Source organism: Anopheles coluzzii, chromosome X (genome assembly GCF_943734685.1).
Source record: "Anopheles coluzzii chromosome X, AcolN3, whole genome shotgun sequence".
NCBI lineage: Eukaryota > Metazoa > Arthropoda > Insecta > Diptera > Culicidae > Anopheles > Anopheles coluzzii.
In genome coordinates, this window is record NC_064669.1 from 12,573,587 (window position 1) to 12,590,224 (window position 16,638).

At 43.2% G+C, this 16,638-nt stretch overlaps 1 protein-coding gene across 10 annotated transcripts in view; it reads left to right on the top strand.

Moving 5' to 3' along the window:
* The window catches only part of LOC120956975 (proton channel OtopLc), a 35,216-nt gene that overhangs the window by 5,369 nt on the left and 13,209 nt on the right, over positions 1 to 16,638 (top strand). For 2 of the 10 annotated variants that reach the window (XM_040378864.2, XM_040378856.2), the window contains exon 2: positions 12,812 to 13,275. In XM_040378864.2, coding sequence (XP_040234798.2) covers positions 12,824 to 13,275 — 452 coding nt within the window. In that variant the 5' untranslated portion in view covers positions 12,812 to 12,823. Of the gene's footprint in view, positions 1 to 7,233; positions 8,006 to 12,811; positions 13,276 to 15,462; positions 15,590 to 15,628; positions 15,813 to 16,638 lie in introns of those variants that run through there. The other 8 variants (XM_040378845.2, XM_040378890.2, XM_040378882.2 and 5 more) reach the window with 8 other exon arrangements.

Here is a 16,638-nt window from a genome sequence, read left to right on the forward strand (position 1 = left end):
TATTGCGTGCTCTTTCCGGGTCCATTCTTCGCGCCTGTAGCTCGCAACGAGGCATCAGTGTCCAGCCAGCGTGCTCAAAAATATCCGTCAAGACAGAAGGAAAACACTGTGCACTTTAGAAGCGGAGAAAATAAATGTCCCCTCAGCGCAGCATAATTATTTGTCGCTGGCCTAGATACTGCCCCAGCCCCAGGACCAGAGGAAATGGAACTTATGAAAAGAATTCCATTCGGCGCGGTGAACGTTTTCCCGGCTCGTGGATGGTGCTGTAGCCGTACGCTTATCGGTGGTCTGCGGGGAGAATCTTACTCTTTCGATCTATTTTTATTTACCTAGCGCAAATCTTTTTTTTTCCTTTTCCTTTTCCTTTTTGTCATCCGCACTGCTTCCGCTGCAGTCTTTCCTACGGGGTAGGGCATTATGTTTTTTTTTCTATTCTGCTATCCCCAAACTCCGCTCTTTGCAGTATGTGTGTTCGTCCTAGCCGGTCACTGACCTTCTTTGAACCTTCCACTAGCCCTCTTCCGCTTCCGTATGTACAGGTCTGTTGTCTGTTTCTTTCAAAAATGGAAATGAAATTAAAAGAGATAGCGAAAAGCGAGACACACAAAAGGGGTTGAACACGGGTGGTGGTAAAAGCCCCCTCCCCCTCCCCCCGCCGCTCCAGCAAAAATAAAAGCTCGTTGTTAACAATAATAATAATAATAATAAAAAAATCCTCCCAGACATCATTGAAACCGAAGACCCAATCAGAAGCATTGTTGCACGTTAGGCTGTTTTCGTCGTTGCTTTCGTCGCCCTGTGCGCCACCCAAAGCCGACCACCAGTACGGACTATTGTGCTGAAATTGAGCCGAGCGCCTAGAGGTAGGCCAGGAAGGTGCTAGGTGCGACTTGTAGAGCGTCCGGGCTCGGGCCGCCCGCTTCCCTTGCGCGGGTTGGTGGTGAAAACTTGGAAGTCAATCAGGGTACTTTTTTCGTACTTCTACTTCCACAGTCTTTGGGGGTTTGCGAAGCTATCCGACAAGGGTGGGCGGCTGCAATTGATCGAGAAGACATGAAAATCCTCTGCCTAGACAGTGCAATAATCAATTACACGCTTCGATCTCTATTACACACTATCTGCATTCAACACATTATTCTACGAGTGTGTGCTGCTGTAGAACGTAACTTGAATTTATTGACTGCAAAGTGTCAACGTGAATAGTGATTAATGATTAATATGTCTGCTATTTATGTAATATTGTTGTGTTATTAAGAAACATCAACGTGTTGGGTAATTTTGAATGATTTAGTACAAACTAAAATTAATATCGCATTTCTTAGTACGTCAGTTTGTATTTTGTTTAGTAATAGCGTTTAGTTTACAGCTCAATATTGCATGGTTATTATTTGTTCAATAAAGTAAATAAATCTATTCTTGTAAATCTAAACTAATCTTGGAATAAATCTATTCTGGTTATAATCGTGGTTATAATAATTATGAAAATTATTAAATAAAAATAATAATTATTATGCAAAAAAAGCAATTTTACGTCAATGAATTTTACACCAACAATTTAATCAAATTTCTTGAACCGGCATACCCGGGTGTTCCATGCGTTTTGTATGGGAAGTTGTACTTTTTAATTTTGAAAGTTGAATAACTTTTTTGTATTGAAAATTAGTTTATGTTTTAAATTAATACAAAAGTACAGATATTACGCTAATTTACCTTACAGAAGAAATGGGATTTTTTCATACCTCATTATCTATTTTTGTATTTTCCTAAAATTCTACAACTTATTTTTTTTTTTAATTAGAAACATTAACATAAATAAATATTTAATGTAAAAAATTGAAAATGAACCTGTTAAATTTCTATTTTTTCCTATAGTAAATAAGACTCATGCCTTTATCTATGGACCACATTCAGTGTTCAAAGATCGTCTGCGTCAGCGTTTTCGTTTTGGTTAGATTATAAGCATTAGTAAAACTAAATAACCTACACCAAGATAAAATTTAGAATATATTTAGAATTTTTTGAAAAATTAACTTTTCAAGTACACTAAAAGAGAAATTCCTAGAGATGAGTGAACAAATTAAGCATCTACCATTTTTTGAATAAAAGTAATTGCTGTTTGAAAATGAAAATCATATCCGTGTAGCTGGTCGTACAGTTAATGGTTAAATTAAATAAAAAAAAGACATCTCCTGTCAGTGCAACTATATTCATCATCCGGGTTCATATTTTCCATACCCGAATCGGCAATAGCATTCCACTCTATTGGATTTCCATGACTATGTACAAAAAATCTTCCATCGAAAAATATTTTTTGTTATCCTCTAGTAGGGTAAATGTACCAATAGTGGTGCAATTTGTGGTGGTACCGATGTGTTTTAATGGATTTAAAATGTCAGGAAGGACATTTTCTGAATATTTTAATACATAGCAATTGTAATATGTTTTATCTTCGCAATCACAACCATTTTTACCATGAAATACATCAAATTTACGAAAAAAATACAAATTTTTGTGGCTGCTTTTTTGTACCTATAATGTTGGTATGGTTCCTTTAGTCGTCTTATTGTGTTCCTATAGTGGTGGTAAACAAAGATGCATCAAAAACGGTGTATAATATCAATGAAACTTAGTTTGGAAGCTGTTTTCGTATGAATAGCAGGGATTACTGCCATTATATTGGTTTCTTCCGTAATTTGATAGTAAAAAAATGTATAAATTTGATCGATGAAACTAAAGTACTGCATCACACCTGTCGTCAACCTACATCCGGAAGAGTGTGCTTGATTTGAAGTCAATTTTTCATTCAGCCATATAAGCGAATTTTGGCCTGTTTTTGGTAAATTACCTACATAAAACTCGTTTCTGTTACTTATTTTAGTGAAAACAGTACGACATGTCGAAAATATGCTCGAAAAAATCTAAAAAGACCTGTTTTTATTGATTTTATAACTATAACCACTATAGGAACATGCCTGTTTTGTGTACCTATAATGGCACTATGGTAAAAAATACTTAAAAATGCATAAATATGGTCAAAAGGCAAATAATTTTGGTAAAACAATAATTTTTCATAACAGTTATGTTGAAAAACTAGTAATTGCGTGGTTATGTGGTCATTTAGAACGTTAACAGAAATATGAGTTTCGTTATGAAATCCTAAGGATTTTGGAAAAATGTTGACACATTTCACAAAACAATGGATTTTTCGGTCACTAAGTAACGAAATGGCCCCATTTAACTTTTAAACCCTTTATAAAAGGCTAAAGAACATTTCACACTAACGTAATTACCTTAATTACTTTTAATTTGCCGTATCAACCGTTTTTAGTGCAATACCACCACTATTGGTACTACCACCACTATAGGTACATTTACCCTATACATCGTTTTAAATAGTTGTTAGCCTCTCGTTACAACATAGTCAAGCTTAATTTAAGTCGACCATACATAAAGGATACATCAAAGGATCGAACAGGCAACGAACTGACGTTTGATTATATTTCTTTTCCGCTTGAAATAATTTAGGCTTTAAATATAAGACCGTTTTAGGGTTCGGAGCGTGGTTTTGTACGAAGTAATGACGTCATTTTAGCCGACAACTGTTAAACTTCATATGAAAAAAAAACTGTCTATAATCGTAGAACCTCCGAGCATTTTTCTCAGTATATTTAATATTATTCTCAGTCTCCTGTATCCTTTCTCGGATAAATCCTTTTTGAAGTAAACCTTTTCATTGAAAATATACATTTCAAATGAACTGACGTATACATTAAATTGACCTGAACTAACACGTTCAGCATGCTTTTCCAATAGTTACATTTAATAAAACATTATCTCTTGCCGTATGTACACACTCTCAAAATATACCATTTACCCTCACCCTTATAGTTGAAAAGGTAGTGCTTAAATGTACCTGCCAACATCTATATTCTCTCTCCTCGTCATCCTTTCCAACGCACGCATCCAGCTAATATGTTTATACTACGCCATCACCTCGAACGCTTCCCGCATGTGTAGGGCAGCGTAGCTGTTGCAGAGAAAAAGCTGAGTCAATAAAAGCGTGCAATAAAAGCGAGACACAGCGTCAGGCCGTCTGGCAGGATACGCCACGAAACCGTCCGATACCGACAGCAATCGCGTCCTATCGTCTTTGTCTCGCTCCTGGGCGTAGGCAACATTCGCGTGCAAAAGATAACAACCGACACACCCGAAGGGACACTGTACCCCCCCCCCCCCCCCCCCTTTACCCCTGCACAACCTAGATCGCCTCGTGCGTGGTTACACGTCATTGGAGCGATAGCGATGACACTACAGTCAGTGTCTCCGGGCGGCAGGTTCAATTTCCGCACAGAAGTTCCCACTGGAGCGTGTATGCATTCAGCCGCTCCAACAGTTGCAGTCGAAGCTTGAAGCTCTCCCCTCCTCACCCACTACCTCTATTCCCCAATTCCCTGAGGCCCCACGGGGGGAACGGATGGCGTTGCAGGCGTGCTCGTCCAGTATGCTCCCCGATATCCGACGATAAGACCGTCCACCCATGCCAGACTGGGCGACGCGGACATAATACGCGTGGTTTTAATAATACCATAATACCCCCCCCCCCCCCCATCCCTACCAGTATGGAAGCCACAAGCAGGCGGGAGGAATAATGGGACACTTCACGCGTCTCAATCCTTGTCCGTAGCGTGACGGAGCGAAGCGAGCAAAAAAAAAGGGAGCTCGCTGAAGCGAACATTGAAAAGAAAAAAAGGTTGAAAGAGGGTTGTACCCCTTGCTTTGTCCTGTTTCATTTACATCCCAAAGGGACACGAAGGAGAGCGTCATTAGCACAGGAGTGTTTATGCGACCTTAGATCAGCGGTCGGCAAAATTACGACCCGCCGGCCAAATGCGGCCAACCGCAACATTAAATCAAGCCCACGAATGGATTTGACTGATTTTGAATTCACGGGAAGAAACTATTCTTCTAAAAATTACATACCGTCGTACTCTTCTCATAATTTCTTGACACTTTCTTGACTCTTTCTCTTCTTAATTCTTCTTAAGTCATTCTTGAACGATTGAAGCCTAATGGGCTGGAGCTAAATCCTGTAGCAAGCAAAAGCTGTCTTTTTCCAAAAAGCCATTTTAGCGCAAGGCTTCAACGGCTTATGACAATGAAAAACGATGGCAATTTCCCTTTTGTAGATTTAGCTCCCTAAACCAACTCAGATGATGCATTTTTATATCACTCTACTGCTTTTATACCGTGGAGCTTAGATAAATGCCAGTTTTTTAAATGGTATGCTCCTTAAATAAGATCATTTCGCTTGTGTAAAGTTACCTCCAGAGAAAACGGTTTTGACCCTTTGCCTCAAAAGTTTGCCGACCGCTGGCCTTAGATGATTTGCCCGATCCCGCAGTTGTTGCTAGCTACTTGGGACGAAGAAGCCTAAGTTACATGCTAAAACAGGTGGTTACCATGCAAACTAGTGGTGGGAGTTCGGAATCGGAACATCCTGATTCCGATTCCGTCTCCGGAATTGGAATCGAAATCGGCTCCGGAATCGGAATCAGCATCGGCCTCGGAATCGGAATCAGTTCCGGAATCGGCTCCGGAATCAGAATCGACTCCAAAATCGGATTCGGAATCGTAATCGACTTTGGAATCGGAATCGGCTCCGGGATTAGAATCGGCTCCGGAATCAGAGTCCACTCTGGTATCGGAATTGGCTCCGGAATTTCAATAGCATTCTAAATATTTTCGATGTGAACTCTGAGCATGGCCCAGATAGATTGATATGAGTATATTATTATTTTTAAATATACAAGTAAATAAAATGTACATGAATACACTGAAAGATCAACATTTGGGACATCATAACATAACGCCCCTGTTTTCAGATTCCTTTGTTTTATAATGCGATATGGAGCTCGATTTACTGTTACCATCGTAGTAAAAATGACCGAAAATGCATCCAGAACATTGCATGCAACACAACTAAACCTCATTGCAAGTATTCATTGAACTGCGATGCAACGATTAATGCTTTTTCATCATCAACATGATGTACTTGAACAACTTGATGTACTTGAAAACGATTTATTCTCGTGGAGATTCTGGAGCCGATTCTGATTCTGGAGCCGATTCCGAAACCAATTCCAATTCCTGAGCCGATTCCTGAACCGATTCCGATTCCGTTTCCGAAACCAATTCTGGAGCCGATTCCGAAGCCGATTCCAGAAACTATTCCGAATCCGATTCCGGGGCTGATTCCGAACCTGGAACCAATTCCGATTCCGAATCCAATTATTGAGCCAATTCCGAAGCCAATTCCAGAGACTATTTCGAATCCGATTCCGGAGCTGATTCCGATTCCGAAGCCGATTCTGGAGCCGCTTCCGAATCTGGAACCAATTTCGATTCCTGAACCGATTCCAATTCGGGAGCCATTCCAATTCGGGAGCTGGTTCCGGAAACCGATTCCGGCCGTCTGGAATCGATTCCATAAAAATCGAAGCTGGTCGGAATCGATTCCGACCAAAACTTCATTTCTCCCTTCGTTCGGTTCTGGCAGTGGAAATGACGTGTCGGTTCAAACTCCAACTGACTGTGACAATCCCAACTGCACAGGTACTGCACAGAGCAGGTAACATTTATACACATTTTGCAATTCGGTAGGATTGAGCGAACGAAGCCTTGAAGCCGACGAACTCAATTTACTACCTTTCGTCAATTTAAGTGCGGAAATGATGCGCACCTTCGCCATGAATATGCCTAGGGTGGACGGGGGTGATACCGGACACCGCAGGTTCCTGTGCGCACTATCCTGCCAAACGGAAGCTGCCATTGCTGCCTCCGATGCAGTGAGGACGGGCCGGAAAACGGCGCTCCAATTTTCCCAACTCACCAACCATTCACCCGAGAATATGCACACACACACACACACACACATACGCATACACAGCCATAGAGAAACGTACAGCACTGTAAAAGCAACAACCAAAGTCTGGGCACATGCTGGCAGCAAAACATTCTAGGCATTGTAGAGCGACTCTACTGCCACCCCGCCATTCAAACGGCTGTGTGTCTTTTCCCGCTCGCTCGCTTGCGCAGTTGCTTTCGTTAGGGGTTTGGCTGTCTCTGTTGCTTCCACAGCACAGAAACCACGCTGCGCCCTACACACACACACCACAATCCTCCCCTTCGCACTGTCTTCGAACCCCATTAGCCGTACCGTGCTGCACACTGGCGGTACGCCAGTTACCGTTAGAACTTTGTGCGAGCAGCAAGCAAACACGGAGTGGCTCGTTGTAAGCTGAATCGAATTTTGTTTTGGTTGTTTTTGTTGCTTTATGGGGTGGGGATGCAGGAGCATGCCGTGAAGCAGTGAGGCTTGTGAAGGATTAGCGCGCGCGTCTCCATTCCCGCCAGGCAGGCCAGCCGTAGGTGGTGCGAAATCAATCCAATCGAGCGAAAACCCTGCCGCTGCACCAAACTAAATCGCTATCAACCGTATCAAACGAATATCTACACCTGCTTGGGAGAGATCGTTTGTGACTGACGCATCGACTGATACACCGGTTTTACGATTTTACAAAAACCGAAAGCATACAAACAAGCCGACAAAACCGCAGTGCTGTTAGAAACGGTCGAGAACGCGCGTACACGCTGCTGCTTTACGCGTTCTTCTGGTGCGTCGCGTTCGGTGTTTGTGTAGAGCGAGCGCGCGCGCGCGCGCACACACATGTGGAGGAGTGAGTGTGTGTGTGTGTGAGTAGATGCAACTGCAGCTAGCGTCTGGCCCGTCCGCGCCTTCGATAAGTGCAGTTTGTCTAAACACGCCCGACCGCGACCGGAGCCATTGCAGCGTGTATAACATTTAAATTTCTCAGCAAAAACAAAAAAATAGACAATTCCGTCGGGTTAGAACCGGCATCCAACCGAAAGTGTCGCTGGGTTCCCCGTGTGCGGGTGGTTATCACTGTAAAATGGCATCACTGTTGCACACCACCATCGAGGGGTAAGTTTTTTGTTTTTGTTTTGTTTGTTTAATGCTCACTAGATTTGCGAACGGAACTGAGCCGGCCGTTGCGTAAAGAGAGGTGCGCATAGCAACCCGAAGGAACCCCTACAAAACAATAGACAAGCTTTCACACACACACACACACACACACACACACATACACACACAGGTATCGGGACAAGTGTTCGATTGTTTCGCAGTCCGCACGGACGCCGAGCTTCAATTACCCCTGTGGCGATGGTGACGGTGTGTCCATGTAAGCGTGATTAGTGTTTCGGTGTAATTACATTCCACCCCCCTCGCGTTCCAGATGGAAAGGGGTAGGTTGGAAAGGGGGAAGGAGTTAGGGGAGGAGATGAACGACAGTATTAAATATCAACCTCCAAGCACGATGAAGCATCGAGTTGGCACGGCGGCACGGGGTTACCTTGAGATCGGCCTGTGACGCGACATTAAACAAGGCACACGCATCCCATTGGCATGCTGCATTGATAGTGCATCTATTTGTCTAATTAAAAGATGGGCTAGATGGCTGTAGAAATGTGAGTGGGGCGAACTTTTCCGATATTCCGCGACCATCACTCCGCACGAATCAAAACAGCTTTCAACCGTCAATCCATCATGCGTGGCCAACGCGTTGACAGACACATTTCGCGCGACATGCAGCAAAAGAACAGCAGCAGTATTTTTGTTCATTAAATATTCCAACGGAACGTTCCGTACCGTATTGTTGTACCGAAAAACCAAAAAAAAAAAACGAAAAAGGGCGATGAAATTATTTCCCATCCCATGTTTGGGATGTTTTTGTTCCGTAACCCCCCCCCCCCCCCACCCACCCTCCCCTGCCCACAGAGAAAAGATCATGCTGCTGATGAGTAGCTGCGTCGGAAATAGACTTCCATCACTCATAACGCGTGCGTTTTGGAACTCTCGCGCTCACCCCAAAAAACGCGCTTTTTCCGCCTTTGTTGCGATACGTTCTTTGTTTCGTTCTGCTGCCTCCAGTGGCTGACCCGTGTCGAAACATGTGTGTGTGTATGTGTGTGTGTATGTGGTGGGAATAATGGGACATTATTATGTTAATCTTTCTTCCGCACCGAATGGGTGGGTAAACAAGGGGATGGAATTATCCGCTAGCAAAACTGCTTTTCCTTCTGTCCGTAAATAGCGTTACCAACTTCACTTGCGTTTTCGGGGCTTAATAGATGCAGCCCGATGCATCTTTTGTCTGCAAGTGTGTGTTTGTGTGTGTGTGTGTGTGTGTCAGAGGATGTTTATGTTTATGTGCTTGGAAATGGTCGACCGTTTTGTGACGATTTGCGCATAATGCGTGTAGCACAGAGAGAGAGAGAGAGAGAGTGAGCACCTTGGCAAACTTCAATGTCCCCGACGATACGTCCATTTATTAATTGCACGTTTCTGTTGCCTGGATTAGGTATCGCATTTGCAGCCGCATTGAGTGTGAGGCTCGAAAAAACAGATTCAAAGTAAAGATTTTGTTTCCACACAGTGCAGTCCACCAGGCGTCCTTCGTAGCACACCGAAGCGAACGCTGAGCTCTGCCTCGTAACTGCACCACGAAGGAGCGGTGGAGAAGGTTTGCCTGCTTGTACGGCAGCAGGACGCTTTGTTTGCGGCTGCCATCAAATTGCGCCTCAAGGATTCGCGTCTCGTTCTCTCTCTTTCACGCCGCAGGCGCTTGCCAAACGCCGAAACGAAACGGGACGCACGGGTGGCTCATGCGCACACCTGCACGAATCCTTTTCCTGCGTTGTTTCTTTGTTTTATTTATTTCTTCCCTTTTTTTTATTTTATTCCGAGCTTCGCTGAGAGTTGGGAACGGGTTTGGCGTCTTCCGACGCTACGGAAATGGGAAACGGTTGCTCACAATTTGTGTAAAATTCAGTTTTTTTTGTTGCCAAGCGCGTACAAACCTCCTTTTCACTCTTGGCACAAATGAATTGCTCGTCCGGTTTGTACATTGCTTATTACTGATTTGCCGTCACACACATTAGTACAAATAAATGCTGAATGAAGGGTTGTGAAACAGGAGCAGCATTTGGGTAGCAAAGTTCAAGCATCGTGCAGAACAGGAGGATCTATCAAACCCGAGACCACAAGGATAGTATGCGAAAATAAACGCGAAAAACTCAGCTGGGAGCAAGAGTGGGGCCCTGTTGCTGGCACGCCACAGCCGAGGGGAATTTGGTTACACATTTTTACCTCTCTTCGAAGCATTAGCTTTAGCATCCTATGAATTCACCGCGTTGAACCTGTTTCTCACATTCTCGTGGGCGTCTTTTAAATTGTTTTACTATCCTTCATTTTAACACGAGTGTGTTTTAATTCAGGTCAACGACTTGCGAGAAAGGGACAGAGAGAGATAAAAGAAGGCGAAACGAAACTATTTGCTAGTAACATGTGTACGGTATGCTTGTGTTTGATTTACTAGCTCCTTTGATTAGGCTGTGTCCTGCTTGCTTATATACAGCAGGTATGTCAAACTGGCGGCCCGTCTTGGCATTTGGATGCGGCCTGCGAGCATATTTGGATAATTACTTGAAGCATTGCAAACTGAAAAAATCTATTTTTAAATATTTTCTCAGTGCATTGAGTTTTCCAGGGAAGAGCAATCATTTTGTCGCTATATTTGTGTACCCATAATATCTAACAAACTTGTTCTACACGTACGTATAGAGCAACCGAGCCCCTTAAGAAACATTAGATCGAATGCAAACTCAGTCGTGTTAGAAAGGATTTCAATTAAATCCTGAATTATAACCAAATTTTGGGCAGACTCGATTGCACATTGTAAATGGAGAAACAGATTTGCGTTAACTCGTCTACAGACGATATAGAAATGAAAAGAACTACACACACACACTTGGAAACTACGCAACAGCTAGTTATGGGTCGTCGTAATCGCACCCACGGCTCAAACCCATGTTCGCTCATCGCTAGTCTGGCTAGTCCGATTTCGGTCAAATCAAACCGACAGCTCTGCTTGGTGCCCTTCCGAAGCAGCCGAAGGCGTCCAGAACCATCCGGAACCGATGGAGTTGTCCGTTGCCATACGGAGCCGCTAGTCTGCAGTTAGAATTGGTCGGTTCTACCGCTTTTGACGCTCACAACGCTTCCGACGGCCGAATACAGGCTTCAGTTAGTGATTAGTGATGGGCAAGGTTGGCAAAAATCCGTAGTCGTCTCCGATCCAACTAAGATCATTTCGGAACCGACTCTGGAAGGTATATTCACCCAGCCGCAGTCATTCGGAATCGCCCAGAATCGTCTGGAGTCGTCCGGAGGCGTTCGGAGTCGTACGGAATGGTCGAAGTCGTGCGGAGTCGTCCGGCTTCAAAATAAAGGCCTGTATACGAAGGGACGGTCCAATGGTACAGCTGTCAACTCGAACGACTCTATAACATGCCCGTCCTGAGCCGGGAATGGACCGTCCCCTTGTAGCAAGGATTTGACTATCCGGCTGCGTGGTAATGCCGATTGGAGCCCCTTCTGGGTTTATCGTAGTAATACGATCATAAAAAATCAGTTAACATCCAACATGTATGACTTAATAGACGCGTTTTCGCAGCGCATATTCTGCTAGAAAATATATGTTAAACACACTTTTTCACGATGGAAGGGAAAGTTTAGCAGCATTCGTTGGATGCATAACAAAAGTATTTGCTTGCAATCTTTTGACAGGTCTAGAGAAATATAATGTTTTTTTTTTTGTGATTTTACACATTTTTTCGATTGCTACCAAGCCCAAAGTATTCTAGCAGTGGTTTTAATGCATTTTTTTTTGCAACAAGAACCCGCATTTTACGAATTATTTTGTAAGATTATGATGATTGCATCCGACGAAAATTCTTGATGTGTGAACCAAGGTCCATAAATTACTACAGGTCGTGTATACTTCTTCATTTGACAGCTTCATTTGATTTTTAAATTTAAAATCATCATTTGAGAGCTTGGGAGTACAAAGTTACTTAGTAACTCATACAAAATCCTTAGCAACCATAACTCCCTATCTGCCAATCTCTAAACAAATCTCCATCATGGCTACCAACATCAGAGCTAAAAAGCTTTTCACCCGTAGTTGCTCTAGCCACCATGATGTGAACGCAAAAATATTGGCGAATCTTTTCTGACATTTGTTTCTGGTGAACTCACGAACAAAGAAATGGCCTGTGTAAACGTATCTAATTAACAATTTAATTAATAATACTGATCTTCTGCAGGATCTTACTCCTTAAATTCACGAATTGTTACATAGATTGGCATTTGCACAATTTTAATTGTTTTTTTATCTATTGAGGTGTACAGGTATTCCCCGATATACGCCATACTCGATATACGCGATTTCGCTATACGCTACTTTCTAAATTTGCCAGTTCGTCGAGCAAATTGTTCTGATTGGATACATCATATGAGTTTGACACAGCTGATATACAGGGTTTAAATTTTCTGTTTAAACATATTTCTGTTTATTATAGCAAAAATAATTAAAAAAGTGATAATGAAACAACTTAAGTCTCTTGCCAATTTGTTTTATGTAAAAAATTGAGAATGTTCAGGCACTTTCAGTGATGTAATACAAATGAACAACATATTGCAATGTACGATTATCTTTAATTGACAAGTCATTCTGGATTTTGAGAAGGATCTTTGCATTGTGCCAGCTACGATCAGAGCTGTTGAGCATCGCTCTTTCAATAATATATGATTGCAACTCAATAATCAATAACTATTCATGTTTGTTTTCTTTTATTTACCCTCTTCCCTTCATCCCTTCGGCACCAGTTGCAGCACGGAATGATACGCTGTCCGTACATTCATGAAATGCATGAACGCCTGCTAGGACCAACGCCGAGACGACCACTACCAATATCATATCCGCCGCTCGCCAAACCGGAAGTTATGGATCGCGAAAGTGACTGTCTGCTGGACAGCCGCCCAGAGAGCCGCCAGATCGTGGGCACCGTGGTGAAGCTCAATCCGGACGGGTTCGGAGCGCACACCACCTCCACACATCACCACCATCATCATCATGGGCAGCAGCAGCAGCAACAGCAACTGCACCACCGTACGCCATTAGTGCCTTGCAATGGAACGGAAGATGACGAGGTGCGCACCGGAAGGCATCACACGCTGCGAGAGGGGGATGGTACGATCACGAGCACCATCAGCGACTCGGATGACGATGGCATCCATCTGCGTACGCATCTGCGCAAGATCATAGAGGGCCGCAAGCCGAAAAATGCCAAGTAAGTGATACTGCAAAAGACAAATGAAGCCAGCTGGCTCAGCGTCTCTATCAAACAAAATGATACCGTAGATACGTGATACTGTAGGAAGCTATTTATATGCACATTTGCTGAAGAGGCTTTCAGATAAAAATTGTTTGTTTGAAGCAACTATCGTAAAACATTTTATTTAAAGAGGCAATGGTTCTGAAGAAGTAAGGCTAGTAAGAAGAACGTTTCTTGCACTTGGTACTGGCTGGCTACTTCGATGACTAAATTTATATGCTGATCTGTTCAAATAACTGCTGTCGGAAACAGTTCACTCAACAGTAGTCATAACCAGTTACTAGAACAGATAATTTATTGTGTCGATTCCTGGATCGGAATAGCTTCACAATTCGTTCATTGGATAGTTCAAGGTACAGTTCTTGAATCTGAATAAATTAGGGATGAGCTTCAGGACCGGTATGGGGTCAGGAACAATTCTGGGGCAGGTATGTATTCACAATCTGTTCCAGAACTTTTAAACATGTTCAGTATCTATTCCAGTACTGGTATAGATATAGATTCAGAATCATTTCCTGCGCCGATATGGGTTCACGACCAGCTCCAGTATAGGAGTGGATTTGGGACAAGTTCCATGGACGGTATAGATTTGGGATCAGTTCCAAAATCAGTATGAGCTCACAATCAGTTAATTTGATTAAATTACATGGAAACAAATATGTATTCAGGATCAATTCCAGGTACTGGTATTGGTTGGGGATCAGTTCTCAGATCGATATAGGATCTGGATATGCTCCTGGTCCTGTATGGTTTCAGGAGCAATTACAAGGTCAGGATGGGTTCAGTATTAATTTCAGAACCTTCTTATGTTCCGGATTAGTTCCAGGGCCGATATGAGTTGAGGATCAGTTCCAGGATCCGAATTGGATCAAAATAGGTTTAACGATATGTACAGATTCTGGATCAATGCCAAAACTGAAATGAGCTCAAAATAAGATTCAAGATTAGTATTGGTTGGCGATCAGTGCTACGACCGATAATAGTTCAGAATCAGTTTATCTCTACCTGTCCCTTGTATTTAAAGGACACCTCGAAATAGCCTTACATACCTCCTGTAACTGTGCCAAACTAACTGCTTCTTCTTCATTTCGATTTTACCTCAACAGGTGAGGTATTTTCGCAGTTACGCATTTTCAGATATGTTTTAAAAGTATTTATCGATTGAAATTCAACAGTTTCAACATGTTTTCATTCCAAATTAAATGATGCTTGCATTCTAAAATCAAGATTTGCCGTTTTGAAAAGATTTTTACTTTTTAGCACTTTATAAAACAAAAACACACACACACAAAATAATATTCTACCAAGTGTGGGCCGGTCTGGTGGTACAGTCGTCAACTCGAACGGCTTAACAACATGCCCGTCATGGGTTCAAGCCCCGAATAGACCCCGAATATACGTAGGACCTGACTATCCTGCTATGGTAACAAAAAGTCACTGAAAGCCAAACCCATTTCACTAGTTGATACAGGCAGGCCTTGACCGGCAGCGGTTGTTGTGCCCCAAAAGAAGAAGAAGAAGTTAAGTGCATCCATCAAAACTATAATGTTGAATAACATGCTAGCTTTTGATAAAACCAAAGTAATGCAAGCCATGAACGGTATCGCAAAATAAACATATGATATATTTAAATGAAATCCTCAATGTATCATAAAGAAAATACAATATCTAAACTACAGCCTGCTCGATTCGATGGAAGTACGTGACTGTTTCCGACCCTAACACAAGCTTCAGCGTAATGTCCGTGTCATTCTATTTCACCTTGGATTATCGCCAGCAAGCAGGGACCAATTTCAACCAAACAAAAAAGCAAACACACACACACACACACATCCCTGATTTTCCAGCAGTAACTCACGAGTACCATTGCAGCTCATCTGTAGCTACGTGCACGGGGTAGAGGCCACAGCCTCTACGGCCGAGACGCACTCTCGCTGAGACGCATAGCGAGCGAGATATACCGGAGACGGGTTTAGATGGAAAGGTCCTGCCACTCACACACAGCGCAACCAATCTCGCCCGCTTTGTTATTTGCGAAAGGGATGTTTCGCAGCGCTCTCCCGTGTCCGCTCCCGTGACGGGAGCGAGCAGCTTGGTGCCGCTGCAGTGGCAGAAGGTGGTGGGCAGATTTTGAGTACGGTCGCTGTTTTTCCCCTGGTTAGGATTCAGTCGCCTGCGCCAGTGTGCGTGCACTTTCCCTGTGTATTTGAGGCACGCGTTCAGGGCCAGGATTCTGGTGGTGGTGGTGTTGGTGGTTCTTCTGTGTGCGGTACTGGCTCTATCCCAAACCATATACTCCCAGCGGCAGCATCACGTTCGCAGCCAGTAGTACGGTTGGTACGCGATCGTGCGGTTCAAACGGCTTGCCTTTCCCGTGGACGTCGGAGTGTGCCTGTGCCAGTAGTGTTTGTGCTGGGCGATTTTGGGCAATTCTGGTGCTTTTGGGGTACCGTTTGTATCGCCTCCACGCCCTAAATCGAAGGTGCACAAGGGTGGGCTTAAAGAATGTGTTGTTGGCAAATAAGTGAAGCGTACCGATGTCATTAGGCTCGTTATCCTAATCAGGAACGAAACGAAGTGGGACATTTGTGCCGGAAAAGAACAATCTGAAAAGTGCTACATTCCAATCGGAACTTGCAAAACGATTCGATAAACTTAACCTTCATGGGATGAATGTTTTTTTTGTTGGCTAGAATAGAAACGCTTGAAAGTGAAGTTAAGAGATCATTAAAAAACACTGATTAATATAGTGAAGAGCGAAATCTAGAGGAGGAGGTGGATTTCCATTCAAAACTATTTGTGGCGTATAACTCATGACCAACAAAACGTTCTACTATCAAAATCAGCTATCAATTCAATTTGATTCTTATGTGACCTCGTTCTTTAGCTTGCTCGACCCGTAAATCGTCAATCAAACTACACATGCTACAATGGGGTTATTTAATCATTTTACAATTGATATGTTGAAACTGTGAAAGCCACCTCATCCGTATGTACAGGGACAAGTTGTTCATAAGTGCAGCAATGTAGAAACTCGGCCACTCTATAGAGTGTTTGCTAGCAGTGTTTCTAAAACAATAGACAATTTTCAGGCTGAAAACTACGACTGGTTTCGTAGAAGGAAAAAAAAAACTCCCGACCAGCTTTACAGAACCCATCGACTCCACCCCGCTAGAACGCGACAGTGGAAGACTTCGCTCGCTCGCTCGCTCTCAGCGAAATGGGCGGAAATGAAAATCTTTCTTTGTGATCACTCACTCGCAGCATCTCGCGACGAGTGGTTTGGTCCCTTCGAGTTTTGGTCACTCTTTTCTCGCG